Genomic DNA, 15,772 nt, shown 5'->3' with positions numbered 1-15,772 from the left:
CGTATGGTAATTCTGTATCACCCTCCCTAGCTATGTTGTCCTTATCAACCACATGTCAGTGCTGTAGTTCCAGGGAAATGAATGTTAACACAATTATTTACCCCTGAATTGTCACAATACATAAGTTTACACCTCTTCGTGTGTCCACATCCAAGTCTTTGTGTCTTTGCGTGCGCAGGCCGTGGGCTGTGACCAGATACTGGGCTCCAAGGCCTCCCTGGACGCCTGCGGAGCCTGTAAGGGAGACAACTCCACTTGCAAGTTCTTCAAGGGCCAATACACCCTTCAGCACAGGGCCAACGGTGAGCCGGTCTTTGTTTGGTGTCTCTGTCAGCGTTCACACTGGAGTTTGTGTGATGAAACCTGACATGAGAGTGAGAGAACAGCAATCAAGAACTCATTGGTTGATGTTGTTTCCTCATCCTTCTCTCCCCAGAGTACTACTCCATGGTCTCAGTCCCGGCTGGGGCACGAAGTATTCGTGTCTATGAAATGGAGGCGTCCCCCAGCTACCTGGCTGCCCGCTCCCTAAAGAGGAAGTACTACCTGACCGGCGACTGGACCGTGGACTGGCCGGGGAAGTTCCACTTTGGCGGGACCGTGTTTGACTACCAGCGATCTTTCAACAAGCCGGAGAGCCTTTATGCTGCCGGCCCTACTAATGAGACGCTGGTGTTTGAAGTAAGCCGCCGCCGCCGCCGGGAGACGTCCGTTAGGAGCAATTGACAGTGACAGGGTCCCTCGCAGAGCTGCCGCGTCCCTGCTTTTTCTTTTTTTTTCTTTTTATACGTCTGGATATGAATAGGCTTAGATGAAAAAATGTGTTTGGGGAAGTCGGGAGAAGCCGGGTGGTTGTGACGGTCCGCGGTGCATCTGCCCGATGCTAATTGTGTTCAGTGATTGGTTACGTCAGGGATGATCTGGGGATGGGTGGCTGGAGTGGAACGCTTTAATCAGATAAATTGGGGGGGGGTTCAAGCTGCCTGTCTTGTGCAGAGCAGCCCTCTTTGTGGGTGAAAGAAAGAGACCATAAGGCTAAAAAGTGGAGGAAGGAGAAGACAAGGACGGTTCGTGGCATGTCAAGGATTCATTAAAATCAAAGTCAAACTTTTTAAACGGTCCTTCCATCCAGAACAAACCGTCAAAGTGAATTTAAGATCCTCCTCCTTTGCCACTCTAATGACTGTCCATTAACTGCAGTCGCACTGCTTTTAAAATCCACTCTGCAGTCTATCTGAACGCGTTTTCAATATTTTCGCTTATTGCAGATATATCTCTAATCGTGGACAAAAATAACAGATAAATCTGCTTGAACACAAAAGGGTAAATGGGTAAATATGTTTGGTGTAATTTAGTTGAAACGATCCCCCCCCTCAGCATCAAATGCCTTCGAATGAGCGTGAATCAGCCGTCGTCTCACATGGCAGACGCCTGCCCCTTACATGGTTCTGCCTGCTCCAGCGTAACACAGTCACCGTGTTTGTCCACGTACACACTCAAAGCCGTGGATGTGACCCCCCATGGCCGCTGATCTCAACACTGCTTTGGTGCAGCCATGTGATTCGTGGCTAACAGAGCGAGTAAAGTCAACCAGCCGTTGGAGGACGGGATGCAAAGCATGAAGCGAGATGGTTGCTCTGAGTGAGATGTTCTGCATAGTTTGCTGGTGTGATTTATGGTCCCTTTTTGCGCCTCGCTGTTGTTCGCCGTGTTATGTCAGAAACCGGAGCTTTGAGGGGAGGGAGGCTCTTTACCGGTCGTGCAGCGGCAGAATGTGATGCTGGACAGGCCTTTCCTCCAGGGAGAAGAAACAATTACTCCACAAGTGGCTGAGTCATTATCCTTATGGCTGCAGGGCTTAGGAGATGGCTGGTGGGAGGTGTGGGGTGTTCTTCTTACGTAGCTTCGTCAGAGAAAGCATTTATTTTCTTTTGCACTCTGAACCCGAGGTGTGGAAACACAAGTGGAAACCAGTTGAAGAGCAGACATGTGGGCTTTAGTTGTCGTCTCCACACGTCGACAAAGTCGTGGTCGGATAAAAGCTCGTCTGGGACACTGGAACACTGCGGTTGAAGCACAGATGAACACAGGAGCGATACCGGTGGGGAATGTCTGACTGGTCACTGTTTGACCAGCAAATGTCCCTTTGCTCCAGCTGTTTGAGTAAAGACACTTGTGGCCAGCTGCTGTAGTCGCCATTGGAACAGCCAATTGTTGCGTCCTGTGAGATGAATTCCTGCAGAGATGCAGACTAGTAACGATCTAGATGTCATTTACACAAGGTACATTTTATGATAAGTTAGGAGAAACTTCCCCTTTTGAAATGTCTGCTATTGGGAGCTGGTGATGATTCCGGGGTTTTTTTGCCTTCTGGCGTGTGGCTTCATGAACGAAAATGTCCGTACGTGAGGCAGTTTGTTGGTCCAGACTGAAATATCCCAACTGCTATTATATGGATGTCCCAAAAAATGACTGAGATGTATCTCAACATATACGGATTAGCAATTTTGCGATAAACAGAAACTTTGTTCGTATCGTTTACGATAAAATAACTAATGCAATGGCTGAAGGGAATTTACTAATAAAATTCCCATGGCTGTATTTAGTAGTAGCAGCACGCTAATACCATAAGAAAAGATGGATAACATAGGGAATTAATACCTATATCAATATATAAAAGTGACATTATGGCTTCTACTAATCCTACTAAACCACTGGTCTGCATAGATGGACAGTAAAATCACCCAGAGGAGGAAGAGACATGGCTAAGTCGGACAGTCTCCCCCTGCTTGTCCATGTGTCCCAGTCATACGTCTGCTGCGGATCTGCAGATGACACGAGCATAATCTCCATAAGTATGTCGTGTAATTACAAAACGAAGAAACAGGGTTGATAGGGTGAGAAGGATGGAGAGAGAGAGAGAGAGAGAGAGAGATTAAAAGATTAAGAATTCTGCAATTGAACTCTTTGGCTGTGAGAGGTTAAGGCCACAGCACGGCTTCTTTATCTGCAAATGGAAACAGCCAAATGAAGGAAAGCGAGTCAGTTTCTTTTCCCGCAGTTTCATCTGTTTCACACATTTGACTTTACTGCCGCTGTCACAAGGAAGAATAGTCGGCGGAAGGCATACACATCAATCACTCACAGACTCTTACTCAGCTTTTCGTGAGGTGTGAGTGCAAACTGTGACAGGCTGCTCAGCTGGTAGGGGGAGGAAGAAACGGGAAGGTAACAAGAGGTCGAGGAACACATGGCTGAGGTCTCGGATGATACAGAGAAGGACTGCTATTGGTCCATCTTGTGGTACGGCGAGGGCCACGTCACGCCAGGCCGGGGCAAAGCTCATTGTGGGCCCACAAAGTCTGACTGACACATTATAACACGTCATCGTCTCATGTGAGCTGATGAGTGGTGTGGTGGCGAGGTTGTGAAAACACACACTGGGGTCTGATGCAGTCAGGTCGGAGGATAGGCTCCTGTCAATCACGCATGGTGGACCTGGCAGGCACATTGTTCAGTATTGCTCTCTAGAAAATAAATATTGTCAACGAGACTTTTGCCAAACCATAGTTTTATACAAGAATATTGCAGCATATGCTGCCAGCTTAAAGCGGTTCCCCTGAAGTAGTTATTTGATGTGTGTGCTGCAATCGCCTTGTGCAATTAGATAATCTATATCTACATTAGCTCTGTGAATGTGTGGACCACGCAGACCCTTCATAGACGCACAAAGCCTGCAGCTTTATCCTCACTTGCTTTTCCATTGTCCTTAAAACATGCATGTAGCCTTCTGTTTTTACTTAATACGCATTTACTGGAGTAATTAATGCCGTGCCTTATTTAAAAGAACACAATGTATGTACAATGATTAAAGGACTGTACATGTTTAGTGCTGGAACACACCCCCTGTGTTCCTGCTCATCAGGACCCGAGTCACAGCTCCACAGTGTTAGGGACCCAATCGACACACCAGGGATCAAACCGCCGAGCCCCTAAATGAAAGACGAGCCTGAGTTACATCAAATGCTCTCATCAATTCAGAATAATATGCACCGGACGTTTCAGCCCAAATCCGTCTGATTAAACTGAAGCTCTGTCTGACTTTGGAATGACTACTGTCAAGGAAACAGTACATGCGTGTGACACCTGTGACTTCATTTTTAGTGAGATGAAGTTTGCATGTGAATGTGCCTGCTCCAGCTGCTCACTACTCTGCAAACACTGTACCACCATATGTTGGTGTGTTCCATTGGACAGCTCTGTGATTCTTGTCACATAAACATATCTCTGTTTTCCTCCTGTCTCGAAGGTGATCGGCACAGTCAGCGGGTGCAGAAGATTAGATAGAAGATTTTACAATGTACTCTGCAAAAAACAATACTCTAGAGACTTAATACGTTTGTTGAGGGAAGGATAGAATAGACATTTGCCAAACAAATGAAGGATTCATACCCAACCAAACCAAACTTAATTAAGGTGGGCTTTGGAATAAACTAAACTGGACTAAACACTGTCCAACGCAGTGACTGAGTTCTCCACCACGGCAGTGAATCCCATGTGTGTTATGCTTGTCCTCTAATGGCTACGTCTGCTCTTGTTCAGCTGTTGGACTCAGGCTTGAGGGCAATGTCCAAATAAATCTCCTGAATAGAAAAGGGTAACTCAGAATCACCAGCCCGTAAAGGATGTGGTGCGTAAATGGAAGTCATCCCTCGGTACTGTACTGCGCTGTCAAAACAAAAAGAGCTGGTAACAGTGCGGCCGGCCAGTTTGGACTGGGGACATATTGGGCTCCTTAATATTTCTGAAGCCAGCTGGTTTGTGGGCAGCGGCTCTAACGGCTCAGTGGGTATTTAATGGCTGAATTAGGCTGCCACGTTGTCCGGGGTCCTACCTTTAGTTTTTTGCAGTGGAATCCGTAACAGATGGGCCGTGGCTGCTCTCCTCTCGCTGCAGATGAACCAACCCTGTGGTTCAAACGGTGTGAGGCACACTGGATATGTTCTTGGAGCTACAGAATACATTTGTGACACCTATTAAAATATATGGAGTCAAAGGCCAAACAATAATAGTGTGTAGCGTAGTTTTGACTCTGTTACACTGCAAAGAAAACTAATCTCTCAAAAACAATCAAACCACTTTTCCTGTCAAAATGACCAATGAAGCCCAACAGTTCAACGTTTGACGTTAAATGATTTGAACTGCTGCGCCCACATATTACAAAAATGACTCTATATCTGCTGCTGCTAAATAAATTAAGAATTCACTCAATATGCCTGTAACACGATGCAGGCCTGAACCTTTCCCTAGCTGTTTGAAGTTATTCTGATGCATTCACACACGTTTTTTTAAAGCTTAACGATAACATTTGTTGGATGTTTTTTCTACTTAAAATCCGCATTATTTTTACTTTCTGAAAGCTTTCGGAGAAAGTGAGTTGAATGTTCTAAGAAGGTTACTCAAACGTTTCCTTGAAGTTAAAATACCTTATTTGTGTTTCTGACTAAAGAAACAATGTTAATGTTGTGTTATGTTATATATTGTTGTGTGTTACGTTATGGAACCTGATCCTGAAACGTTAACTTCCCCTGTATTTTAAAGCTGAAACTTTCTCCTAATTAAAACCATCATTCTTATTACCGTCCCAGAATATTCCGGGAAAGTTACTTCAATATTTTACATTGTATATATACGTATATACACGTAATTATAAATCATTCAAAAGCATGATGCCCTTGAAAGTCTCCATAATCGGGAATGAATGTGTATCTCATGGTCCCCTGCCAAAGATAGATCGATGACCATGTCCAGTTTTCTCTCCCAGATGCTTCATGGGTAAAAATACATACTTATACTAATGTATTTCTGACGTAGCGTGCTTCTACCTGACAGATCCTTCTGCAGGGGAAGAATCTGGGCGTGGTGTGGGAGTACACGCTGCCTCGCGCTGAAAGGAAACCCGACTACAGCTGGGGCGTGGTGCGCTCCGACTGCTCCGCTCCGTGTGCTGGAGGTGAGGCTCTGTGGAAGGATGAAAGAAAAGAAGAACTCTGCATGTGTCCGCGTGTCACATCACTTCGAACGCTGGTTTCCCTACATGACAGCTTTTGTAAAGCCTGGGTATCTCCCCATGCTGAAGCAGCTTTTTCTCTCGTGGCTTTGAGGTTTACACTATACAAATAGGTACATGTGTGTATGCAAAGTAGCTGAAGGTGGTTACATTAGAATAAAGTGTGATAAGCAATGATTCCTTCATAATAGCTTTACACTTCAAAAGCATAACAATGCTTTTTCTTTGTCCAAGACATGCAGCTCCACCTTCCTTCTGCACAAGCTCATGTATTAAGCTACCAAAGACTAAGATGTATGTATTTTTTTGAAAAAACGGCATTTCACCTCAAGCCAAGAAGCTTAATACTCTTAACTCGCTAACTAGAGATACATCTCTCAGCTAGAAATAACAGACCTGCTGACTGACTGGAATACCCGATGTTTCAACATTCTTTTACAGAATGTAGTGCATTTTGTGATGGCAAAGACACCAAGTGAACAATGAGAATAAAGAAAGTGGTGTATTTCAATGGGTTTACACTGAAAAGCTCTGCTCCCTCCACAGTTGATGGCTGCGTGAGTATCATCATAATAATAATAATAACTCCACAAACTCTCCCGTTCTCACCATGTTCCAGGTCGTATCTCCACCAAGGCCATCTGTCTTGAGGACCAGAAGGTTCAGGTCAACTCCACCATGTGTATTCCTCACACCAGGCCGGCACTGGGCTCCCATCTCTGCAACACGCAGCCCTGCCCTGCATAGTGAGTGTGGTGTGTGTGTGTGTGTGTGTGTGTGTGTCATTGCCTCGTGTGCCGTTGGCTGTGGGATATGTGGCATCTTCGTGTTGACAATTGTTCAGGAACCTTAGGCGCTGTTTTTATTACAGGCACACACACACACACACACACACACTGTGGTGGAGCAGTCTAGAGGTGCCTTTGCACCATTCGCCGTGGCAAGCCACCACTTTTACTCCGCCTGCGTTCTCCTCCTCTCCCCTCATCCACCCTTCTCCGCCCACTCTATGTGAGAAAAGGCATATAAAGCTGTTCCTTTGTACCTTTCTTAACTTATTCTCCAGCTGTACGTCCCCCATGTGTCACGTGGATTGTCATCACTCGACGGCAGCAAATGATGTCAATGATGTCATGACTAGGATGTTGAGCTTGGTCTTACTACTTGATGACGACAGGTTCCGTCTGGATTCCAAGCAGATGATTCAGTTCACAATGAGTGGAGTCCTAACTGAAATACATACTGTAAACTTAACACTTTAACAAATGCAAAAGCATCTATTTTTAAAATAGCTGCATGTTGTCATAACAGAATGTTGGACTTTAAAGTCAGATGTTGGCTCATTTATTTTTGACTTATAGGTTATTATTCTTTTATCTAAATAAAAGAATAACATGTATGAATAAAATATGAATAATGCATCCTCAGACTTTCCCATCAGCCTCAGCTGCAATCTGCTTCAAGCAACTAGCAAATGTTAGCATGCTAACACAGAAATCTATGATGTGAAAATGGTTAACAGCTTGCATGCTAAGCATTAGCCCGTTAGCGTGGTGACATTAGCATGTAGCTCAAAGCACCGTGTTGCCCAATTATAACCTCACACAGCTGCCAGGCTGCCTAAATCTTTTTAAAATAATTCAAACCTTTAAAGAGTTTTGTTTGTAGCTATTCAAACATATCGTAGGTGGGTGGATTTCTGTCTGAGGATTCGGTATAATACCGTTACGGCCCAGTCAGAGGCTCATTCCAGTCGAACCCAGTTTTTTGTCATAATTCCGCAACATGTTTTAAAGTCTGTAAAATGGCCCTTTTACTGTAACAAGCACTTGCCAATGAGAGGGAGAGACAAGAAAGTGAGGCAGGGACACATCTACACCAATTCGGAGTGATTTTTGGTTTCATCATTCCTCCCAAAATATTCTCATCCCAGAGCGCATTTCGGTGGCTAAAATCATGCTCATGTTTTATCTCAGCTCTTGTCTAGACATTGTGCTTAATGGCATGCATTTTTAAAGGAGGCTGTGCATTCGGGGACCGGTGCAGCGGGGTAACAAGTTGAAACAGCACCAAATAAATGGCCTCTCTCCAAAGTAGGGCTTCGGCTCGGGGAACCGGAGCTTTCCTGATTTACAGCGTTCAGAAAGAGAACACACACACATCCACACGCGCGAATACAGCTCTCATGCACACACATTTTTACGAATGTTCTGTATGTCGCTAAAATATGTTTTTCAGGTCCAAACCCCGCGGTAAAATGAGAAAGGCAGCCTGCGTGTGTGTGTGTGATGTTAGCCATGTTGTCTTTTCGGCCTCCATCAGCCGTGCCACAACAAGTCCGAACTGAACTCTCTCCGGTGTCAGAGGTTGAACAAGCCAGACTGCTATCGGTTACACCTCCAGCATGCAGCCTTCTGTTTCTCACCAAGTTTCCCACCACCCGAGAGGGGGCTAATCCCGGGCACGTCGTATCTCTTATCTTGGCGAAAGGTATTAAACAGCTCCCCCCCTTTTGTTTGAGTAAAAAAAAAAAAATGGAATAGTCTGAATAAATAACCACAGCATGTTTGTCCATTCAGGAAAAGAAAGCAGTGTGGATCCTACAGTAGCAAACACCGTTTCTCTGCTGGGTGTGTGTACGGGCCAATTTATGGGCTCTGCACAGGAAGAAAGTTAAGCTGAATGAGCAGCATGAACGCTTTAATGACTGCATTAGGAGCTCCAGGATGCACACGCAACCATTGAAGAGCTCAGCAGGGAAAAGATGAATCGACAATCATGTGAGATGCATGTGCGCTGTGTGTGTGTGTGCGTTTGTGTGTCTGACGGGAGCGGGAATGTAAAAGTGCGTGCTTATCTCTGCAGCGTGGATCTCGGGTGCTGACAGGCCCGTCCATGTTTTATTGTGCAGAGACGGCAGGATTCCCACGGGGCCCGGCCCGTCTAGCCATGCAGAGGCAGTCAAACAGCCTCACCCCTTCCCCCCCATCTACCCCCTGGTGCTTTAAACCTTCACCGCTCACGCTGCCGGTAGCCTGTCTCACAGAACTGCGTGTTTTTGACGGTGGTGTAGCTCTAGTTTTATGGTCATAAAAAGAGGTTTGCAAGGAGAATTTGAAGAAACGCCATTCCAACCTTCCCAGTTTTGGGAAAGATATGCTCGTATTTCATAGAATTACTTCAAAGTTGTTTTTTTTCTCCACAGCCCGTCCCCATCTTCGTCCCACATACCTTCCTCTGCTGCTCTGTGTCTGCTGCCTTAAGTTATTTTGCGCTTTCTTTTTGCACGGAGCATCTGTGAAGTCACTTAGCACAGGTTGGGACAGTGCATGACACGGACCAAAGAGAGACACAGCCTACCTGTACCTCTTTTTTCTTGTGGAACCAAGTACCACATTGAAAAATATAATTACATATTTTATTCTATACCATGTGATGGTAGTGCTAGATAACAATACATGACTGAATGAAGACTCAATGCAAACTAAATAAATGCCAGCATTTTTTTATGTTTTTTAATGCCATGTTAAATTCAATTTTAATTTACAATTTAATGAAATATTTGTTTGGAACTAAAGAGAATTTTCGATAAATATTGCATTCGAGGTTCCAAGTGTTCCAGCAACTAAACGACTAAATGCCAACATTGTAAAGGGGGAAAAGAAAGGAATTCAAAGTCAGCCCCTATCGGAGCTACTGAATGACCATTTGGAGTGAAATACTGTGAAAAGAAAATATCACATGAACCGAGATAGAAAGAATGTTTATACAAGCAAAATGAGTGCAGACAGAAAATCTCACCAAACCACACAAATGTAAATATGTACCAACCTGGGCTCACAAGAACACATCGTTATTAGGAATCTTTTTAATATATATATAATATAATGGAAAGACACCCAAACTCAGTATTAGGTTTAAAATGAATGTTGATTCTCTGGTGGTAACCGATGTGCAGCCACACACATGCTATAAACGCACGGGTCAGCTTGTAAGAACCTCCTGATAGTACTGCACTCTTCTACCTTCTATATTGCAACATTTCAGTGATACAAATTACAGCTTGGCCAGTGGTGGTTTGTAGCCACTTGAGCCTTTTTTTCCCCCAAATGACATATCGTTATATATAATCCAGGCATAACGGAGGAGGAAAAATAAGCAAACAGCCCCCAAAAATCCCTAACTGATGCTTTCGCCGCCCGATGCTTCCCATCCCTCCCGTTTCCAAATTGCAGTTTTGGTTCCGCTGCTTCATTCGTCTGCGGCACTTGACAGAGAATGAAAGCATTTTTCTTCCCCTGGAGCAGGTCGGCGGCGCGGAGGGACGGTCTTTGCGGCAGCATGTCGTCTCAGAACTGGACTGAGCCATATGCCCATCTCTCCGTCTTCCTCCTTTCAGCCTGCGGTTGTCAGGCCACTCATTTGCTGTAATCTCCCCCTTCAGCCCCGGTGCCAATGAAGGAAGCTATTTTAGAAGCAGCAGTGGCAAAGTGGGATTTCAAAGAGAGGAGAGAAAAAAAATGGACAAAAAGGAGGAGGAGATGGGAAAATAAAATGATCCGGCATTGGGAGGCCGAAGAAGAATGAATGAGGGAAGAGACATCCGCTGTCCACTGTCCCTTATTGTCTCTTGTACATTGCGGTTGGCATTGGGAGACCAGGCCAAGCTGTTGTGGAGCGTTGTATATACAATATGGTCGTCCTGTTTAGTTTCAGAATGGGAAGAGATGGATGGATACGGATATATATATATATATATATATATATATATATATTCTTTGTATGTATCCTTAACTACCAAAAGTCAATGTGTGAAATATATTGTGAGTATTTTAAAAGAGGCAGGTTGAGTTTTTTTTGTGAATTTAAGTAACGCAAGATAGACCCAACATTTTAACTGCTTAAACATGAGGTGGTTTAATAGTCACTGTTAACTTAGGGTGAAGTGGTCCTTTCTATGTGTGCATGTTTGGGCCCAGAATAAGTGATTCGGAACCTGTGGTTGGCTGTCCTGATTAGGATCCCAGTGATGTGGCATTAAAACGCTCCATCCGACTCACACGTGCTCCCTCTCGCTGTCCCACCACAGCTGGGCGAGCGGAGACTGGGGCCTCTGCAGCCGCTCGTGTGGAGGAGGTCAGCAGACCAGGACGCTGCGCTGCCTGAGGAAGGTGACCTATCAGAGGGAGGAGGTGGCGGCTCACTCCCTCTGCCCCGTCATCTCGCCGGCCCAGATCCAGCCGTGCCACACGCAGGCCTGCCCGCCCGAGTGGAGCACGGGCTCCTGGTCACAGGTGGGTTCGTGAAAATACGTGTGTTTAGGTCAACTGTTCACCTTTGTTACATGCCGGTGTGCCAAATAGCTCCAAAACTTCAGACAATCAGCCTCAGTTCTTTTGTGTTAAGTTGCTTATTTACGCTAAATCAAGATGATAAAAATCCCCTCATGAGCATGTTCACAGACACATTTATCTCCAAACATGTATAAATAAAGAGACAGAGCAGTGATACTCTATGTCCCACACGACACAATCTAGCTAAGAGAGTTTGTGGGGAAATTACAGGAAAACGTTGTAATGCACATACTTACCGGCGCTTAGGCCCCGGGGCCCGGTGACTTAGAAGCTAATTTGTGTTACTGACTGCTTGAGTCAGTAGAGGAATAGAGAGGCATCTGACAGTCTCTCTCCCTGTGTGCGCGCACGAGTGTGTGTTAGTAGGTTTAAGCGTGCAAATGCATACATTCTGTGAGACAAAAATGAGTGTTTGCCTGCAGGGAGCCGGCTTCTTCAATCCATTCATTTTCTGTCTCATAACGATATGCTTCGTTATGAGTTTGGAATGATTATTGTAAATTAAACCGCTGCCATGAGGGATTTCTGTGACACTATTGTATTCAAATGACGCGTTACTAGTGTTGCAGGCTGCAGGCTGGTTGTTACTCTGACCCTGCAGCTGAAATAAGGCAAATACTTCATCTATTCTTTATTTACATCTGTGCTGTTCCTGCTGTGACGTGTAGTTACCTCTGTACTTGCTGTTCAAACAGAAGTGCTGACTTCAGCATTGCCACTAATGTTGCTAGGTTACGCGTGCCAGCTGTCAAAATTCATTTGTTGGCTATGAGTGATCAGCGTCCACCGACAAGTTTAAACAAAGATGCACGTTGAGACATTTGCATGACGGAAAGTCGCACACACTCCACCACACACACACACACACACACACACACACACACTAACACACTCTCACAAGTGTCAAGAGGTTTCACTCATGCTAAATCAAACACTCTGCTGCCCTCTGTTGGACACGGGACGAACATCGAAAAAACAAACTACAGATGGGTTCAACTGGGCACTTGTAAGACTATTCGGCCTTTATCCTCAAACATCTGCTAAACCTTTTCACTCCCACTCATCCCAAACGAAATGTTCTCCCTTCATCCCCGTGTCCTTCTTATTTAGGAAATCTTATTTCAACGTTTGAATCTCAAGGTAGTTCGAAGGTAGTAACCAAACACTTTGAATCACCAAACAGCTTATTACGCCTTTGGATCCTCTGGCTGTTGACCAAGTGCAACTACAGAGCTTCACACAGTAGACAGGCTTCTGTTTGCTCATTAAGCGCCAATCTGCGGACGATTGGCTGGTGTGTCACAGCTGTGGGGGGGGGACGAGGGGGGGGGGGCTCTTTGGTCCCACCGGTCCGAGTTCAGTCGGCGGTCGCCCAGAGGCAACGGCCAGTGTCTGTGCAAACATCAATCAGAGTTTTCAGCGACAACAGGGACGACAGGGACGCTTGTTTGAGCGCGTCAATCCGTATGCACAGATGTGTACGAGTCCTTTGTCTCGTCGGCTCGTGTGACGCTGTCACATTAACTGCCCTGACAGCTGTGTCTCTCGGTCCCCGCAGGGCGATTTGACACCGCTGTCCACCTCTGCTTTTCAGTCAGAACTGCCTTTGGTGGACGCTTTGATGCCTCGGGGGGGTCACACACTCTCTTTTGCTCGTTATTGGCGCATTTTATTTAATGTTAGACCGTAATGTGGCGAATTTACGAGCGCGTTGACCGTGCCAAAGGGTTTGACCTCTGCTGAAGGCGATGAAAGCTTAAGGTCAAAGCAGTACTGAAAAAGTTTGGTGCATGCTCATTTCACCTTTGCACACAGCGAATCCCTCCTCTCATTACGCCGCTTGTTCTCCGCCGTCGTGACGTCCTGGTGTCCGTTCACAGTGCTCCAAGACCTGCGGCCGCGGCCTGAGGAAGCGCAGCGCGTTCTGCCGCAGCACTGATCCCGGGGCCAAGGCGGTGGTGGTGCCCGACAGCATGTGCAGACAGCACCACAGGCCCAAAACCCAGGAGACCTGCGTCCTGCGGCGCTGCCCGAAGAACGAGCGGCTGCAGTGGGTCACCGCGGCTTGGGGGGAGGTAGGAGAGAGGAGACTTCTGACTTCTTCACTTTAATAATTCTCAAAAAAAAAAACTGAAAACACCTACATGTGCGTTATAAGGATCAGATTTACGTTGAGTACATTGTTTCCATGTTGTGTTGCCTGCCTATTTGTCCAGAATCAAGAAAATAAAAGCTTCGTACTAGCTTTTGTTTCTCAGAAATGGTCATAATCACACAAGGGAGAAGGCCGGCATTTGCAATGGATCAGAATTCAATACAGTATCAAGACATCTGCACTGAATCACCAGCAATGATGAACATCGCATCCCTTCACTGAAGGTGTTGTAGAGTAAAGAAAAGGAAGAGCTGGATTGGGTGCTGTGGCGGAAGATTTTGCACAGACAATCGTTAAGTAAGAATCAAAGGCTCTGAGTCAAGTATGTCTTTTCTCCGTTTATTTCCTTGCAAGGGAAAAAGGGTCACAACAGCTACGTGGTCAGTAGACTGTCAAGAACCTCCTTTTCTTCCCAACACATCGAGGCAGTTCTTATACCTAAACTTAGATATCGGTGGCGTCAACAGAAACCGTTAACCATCTTGTTGAGTATCTACAGCCAGGGTACTGGGAACACCTTGTCCATGTGAGACACATCAGTTCTTTGACCGTGTCCTTGCTCTCCCAACATGCTAAAACAAAGGTGGTCATAGACATAACAAACACTTTGTTCAGTCTCTACAGCTATGACGCTGGAAACATCTAATCCAAGTGGGAGACATCAGTTCGTATGTCAGGGCCTTTGTGACCTAAGCACTTGCAACTAATAAACTGGTTATACGAATGAAGCATTTAAAAGGGTCACATATCATTTTCCCATTACAGTGCAGAGGGAAAAAGGATGACTAAACATTTAAATGGAAAAAGTATGAAGTGGAATTATGGTGGAATACAGATGGTTGTCATTTTTCTTTTCAACTCTTCTGATGTGTCCAATGATGAAGCAAAGGCAAAGGTCAAAGGAGCTAATTTGAAAACAAGTATTCACTTTATCCGACTTTAATTCATTAATCTATTAATTAAGTGTGAAAAAATGTTCAAATGTAGGACTTTCTTCTTTTAACCTTTTAACCTGTTATATGGTTATATTTTCTCCAATTATGAATTGTTGGTTGGACAATGCAAACATGTGCTGTCACAAATCCTAACTGAAGGAAAGTTCAGTAAAAACAAAGAAAATAAGTTACAAAAACACAACATAAATGTCCCAGTCTGCTGAAAGGTCAGCATCATATTTACATCTTTACTCTGCTGCCTTGCCAATTTACTTCTGTGAAAATGAAAAGTTGGATGTTGTCGGATGATTTACTCCACCCAGGATTCACTATTCATTTCCAAGATATGCCGGCTTTCTCCAGAACTAATCCAAAGTGTCCTCGAAACAACTGCGATGTGTTGTTTATGTGTTTTTTAAACTATTCCTACAGCTGGGAAGATAAATCTGTGTTTTAATGAATCCGTAAAGTATAAATCTAAGAAACTCATGCGGCTGCTTCATCATGCTGCTCATTATGTAATCATGAATTCAGTGAGGTTTTTCCTTTAGTGTCCAGGGCCAAAGATTTGTGAGCTCTCACCTGGCTTGTTTTCTGTAAATTCTTCCTTGTCCTCATTTATAGTAGTTTGAGTGAGCAAGAGTTCATGAGCAGTTAGTTCATGCTGCTGAAAATGGAATGCAAAAGTTCCGCATAAGCGTTGGTTTGGATGCATTTACGCTCTCTCACACATGTACATACAGACTGCTCTGTACATCACATAAAAACACAGGACACATTGTGGTTTCCACTGCCATGGTAACCCCCCCACTGCACAATCGGAGAGTTGATTTGGTAAAAGTGTCTTTCCTGCCTGCGCTCTCGTTTCAGTGCTCCAGGTCTTGTGGCTCGGGCATCCAGAAGAGGGAGCTTCGCTGCGGGGAGAGGGACTCGCAGGGAGGGTATGTGCCTTCAACCGCTCACTCAGACGCTCTGCACACCCCGCGGTGGGATCTGTGGGATCGCAGTCTCAATCTTTTCAAAGTTGCAATGCTCTGGGGGAGAAGTCGTTTTTCAGCCGACAAACTGTCCTCTCCCACACAGGTATGTGGAGTTTCCCGTCCGGAGGTGCAGAAATATAGCCAAGCCTTTGGTGGATCTCCAGCAGGTCTGCAACAGAGGTCCGTGCCCAGAGCTGCCTCGGGCCGTCCCGGGCAGGACCAGCTCTGGTGCTGTGACCCTGGGCTGGTACCCGTCTCCCTGGCAACAGGTACATCAG

General features: G+C 45.4%; 1 protein-coding gene across 2 annotated transcripts in view; it reads left to right on the top strand.

The window, feature by feature from the left end:
- adamts18 (ADAM metallopeptidase with thrombospondin type 1 motif, 18) overlaps positions 1-15,772 on the top strand; it is a 46,702-nt gene that overhangs the window by 27,796 nt on the left and 3,134 nt on the right. For both annotated transcript variants that reach the window (XM_040167666.2, XM_078085274.1), the window contains exons 15-22: positions 179-302; positions 437-681; positions 5,893-6,013; positions 6,690-6,816; positions 11,160-11,364; positions 13,305-13,499; positions 15,385-15,455; positions 15,598-15,763. In XM_040167666.2, coding sequence (XP_040023600.2) covers positions 179-302; positions 437-681; positions 5,893-6,013; positions 6,690-6,816; positions 11,160-11,364; positions 13,305-13,499; positions 15,385-15,455; positions 15,598-15,763 — 1,254 coding nt within the window. The remainder of the gene's footprint in view (positions 1-178; positions 303-436; positions 682-5,892; positions 6,014-6,689; positions 6,817-11,159; positions 11,365-13,304; positions 13,500-15,384; positions 15,456-15,597; positions 15,764-15,772) is intronic.

The sequence above is a fragment of the Gasterosteus aculeatus genome, chromosome 12 (assembly GCF_964276395.1).
Source record: "Gasterosteus aculeatus chromosome 12, fGasAcu3.hap1.1, whole genome shotgun sequence".
NCBI classification, from domain to species: Eukaryota; Metazoa; Chordata; class Actinopteri; order Perciformes; family Gasterosteidae; genus Gasterosteus; species Gasterosteus aculeatus.
Note: the sequence above shows the minus strand (reverse complement) of the source record. Positions and strands in the feature narration are given on the sequence as shown.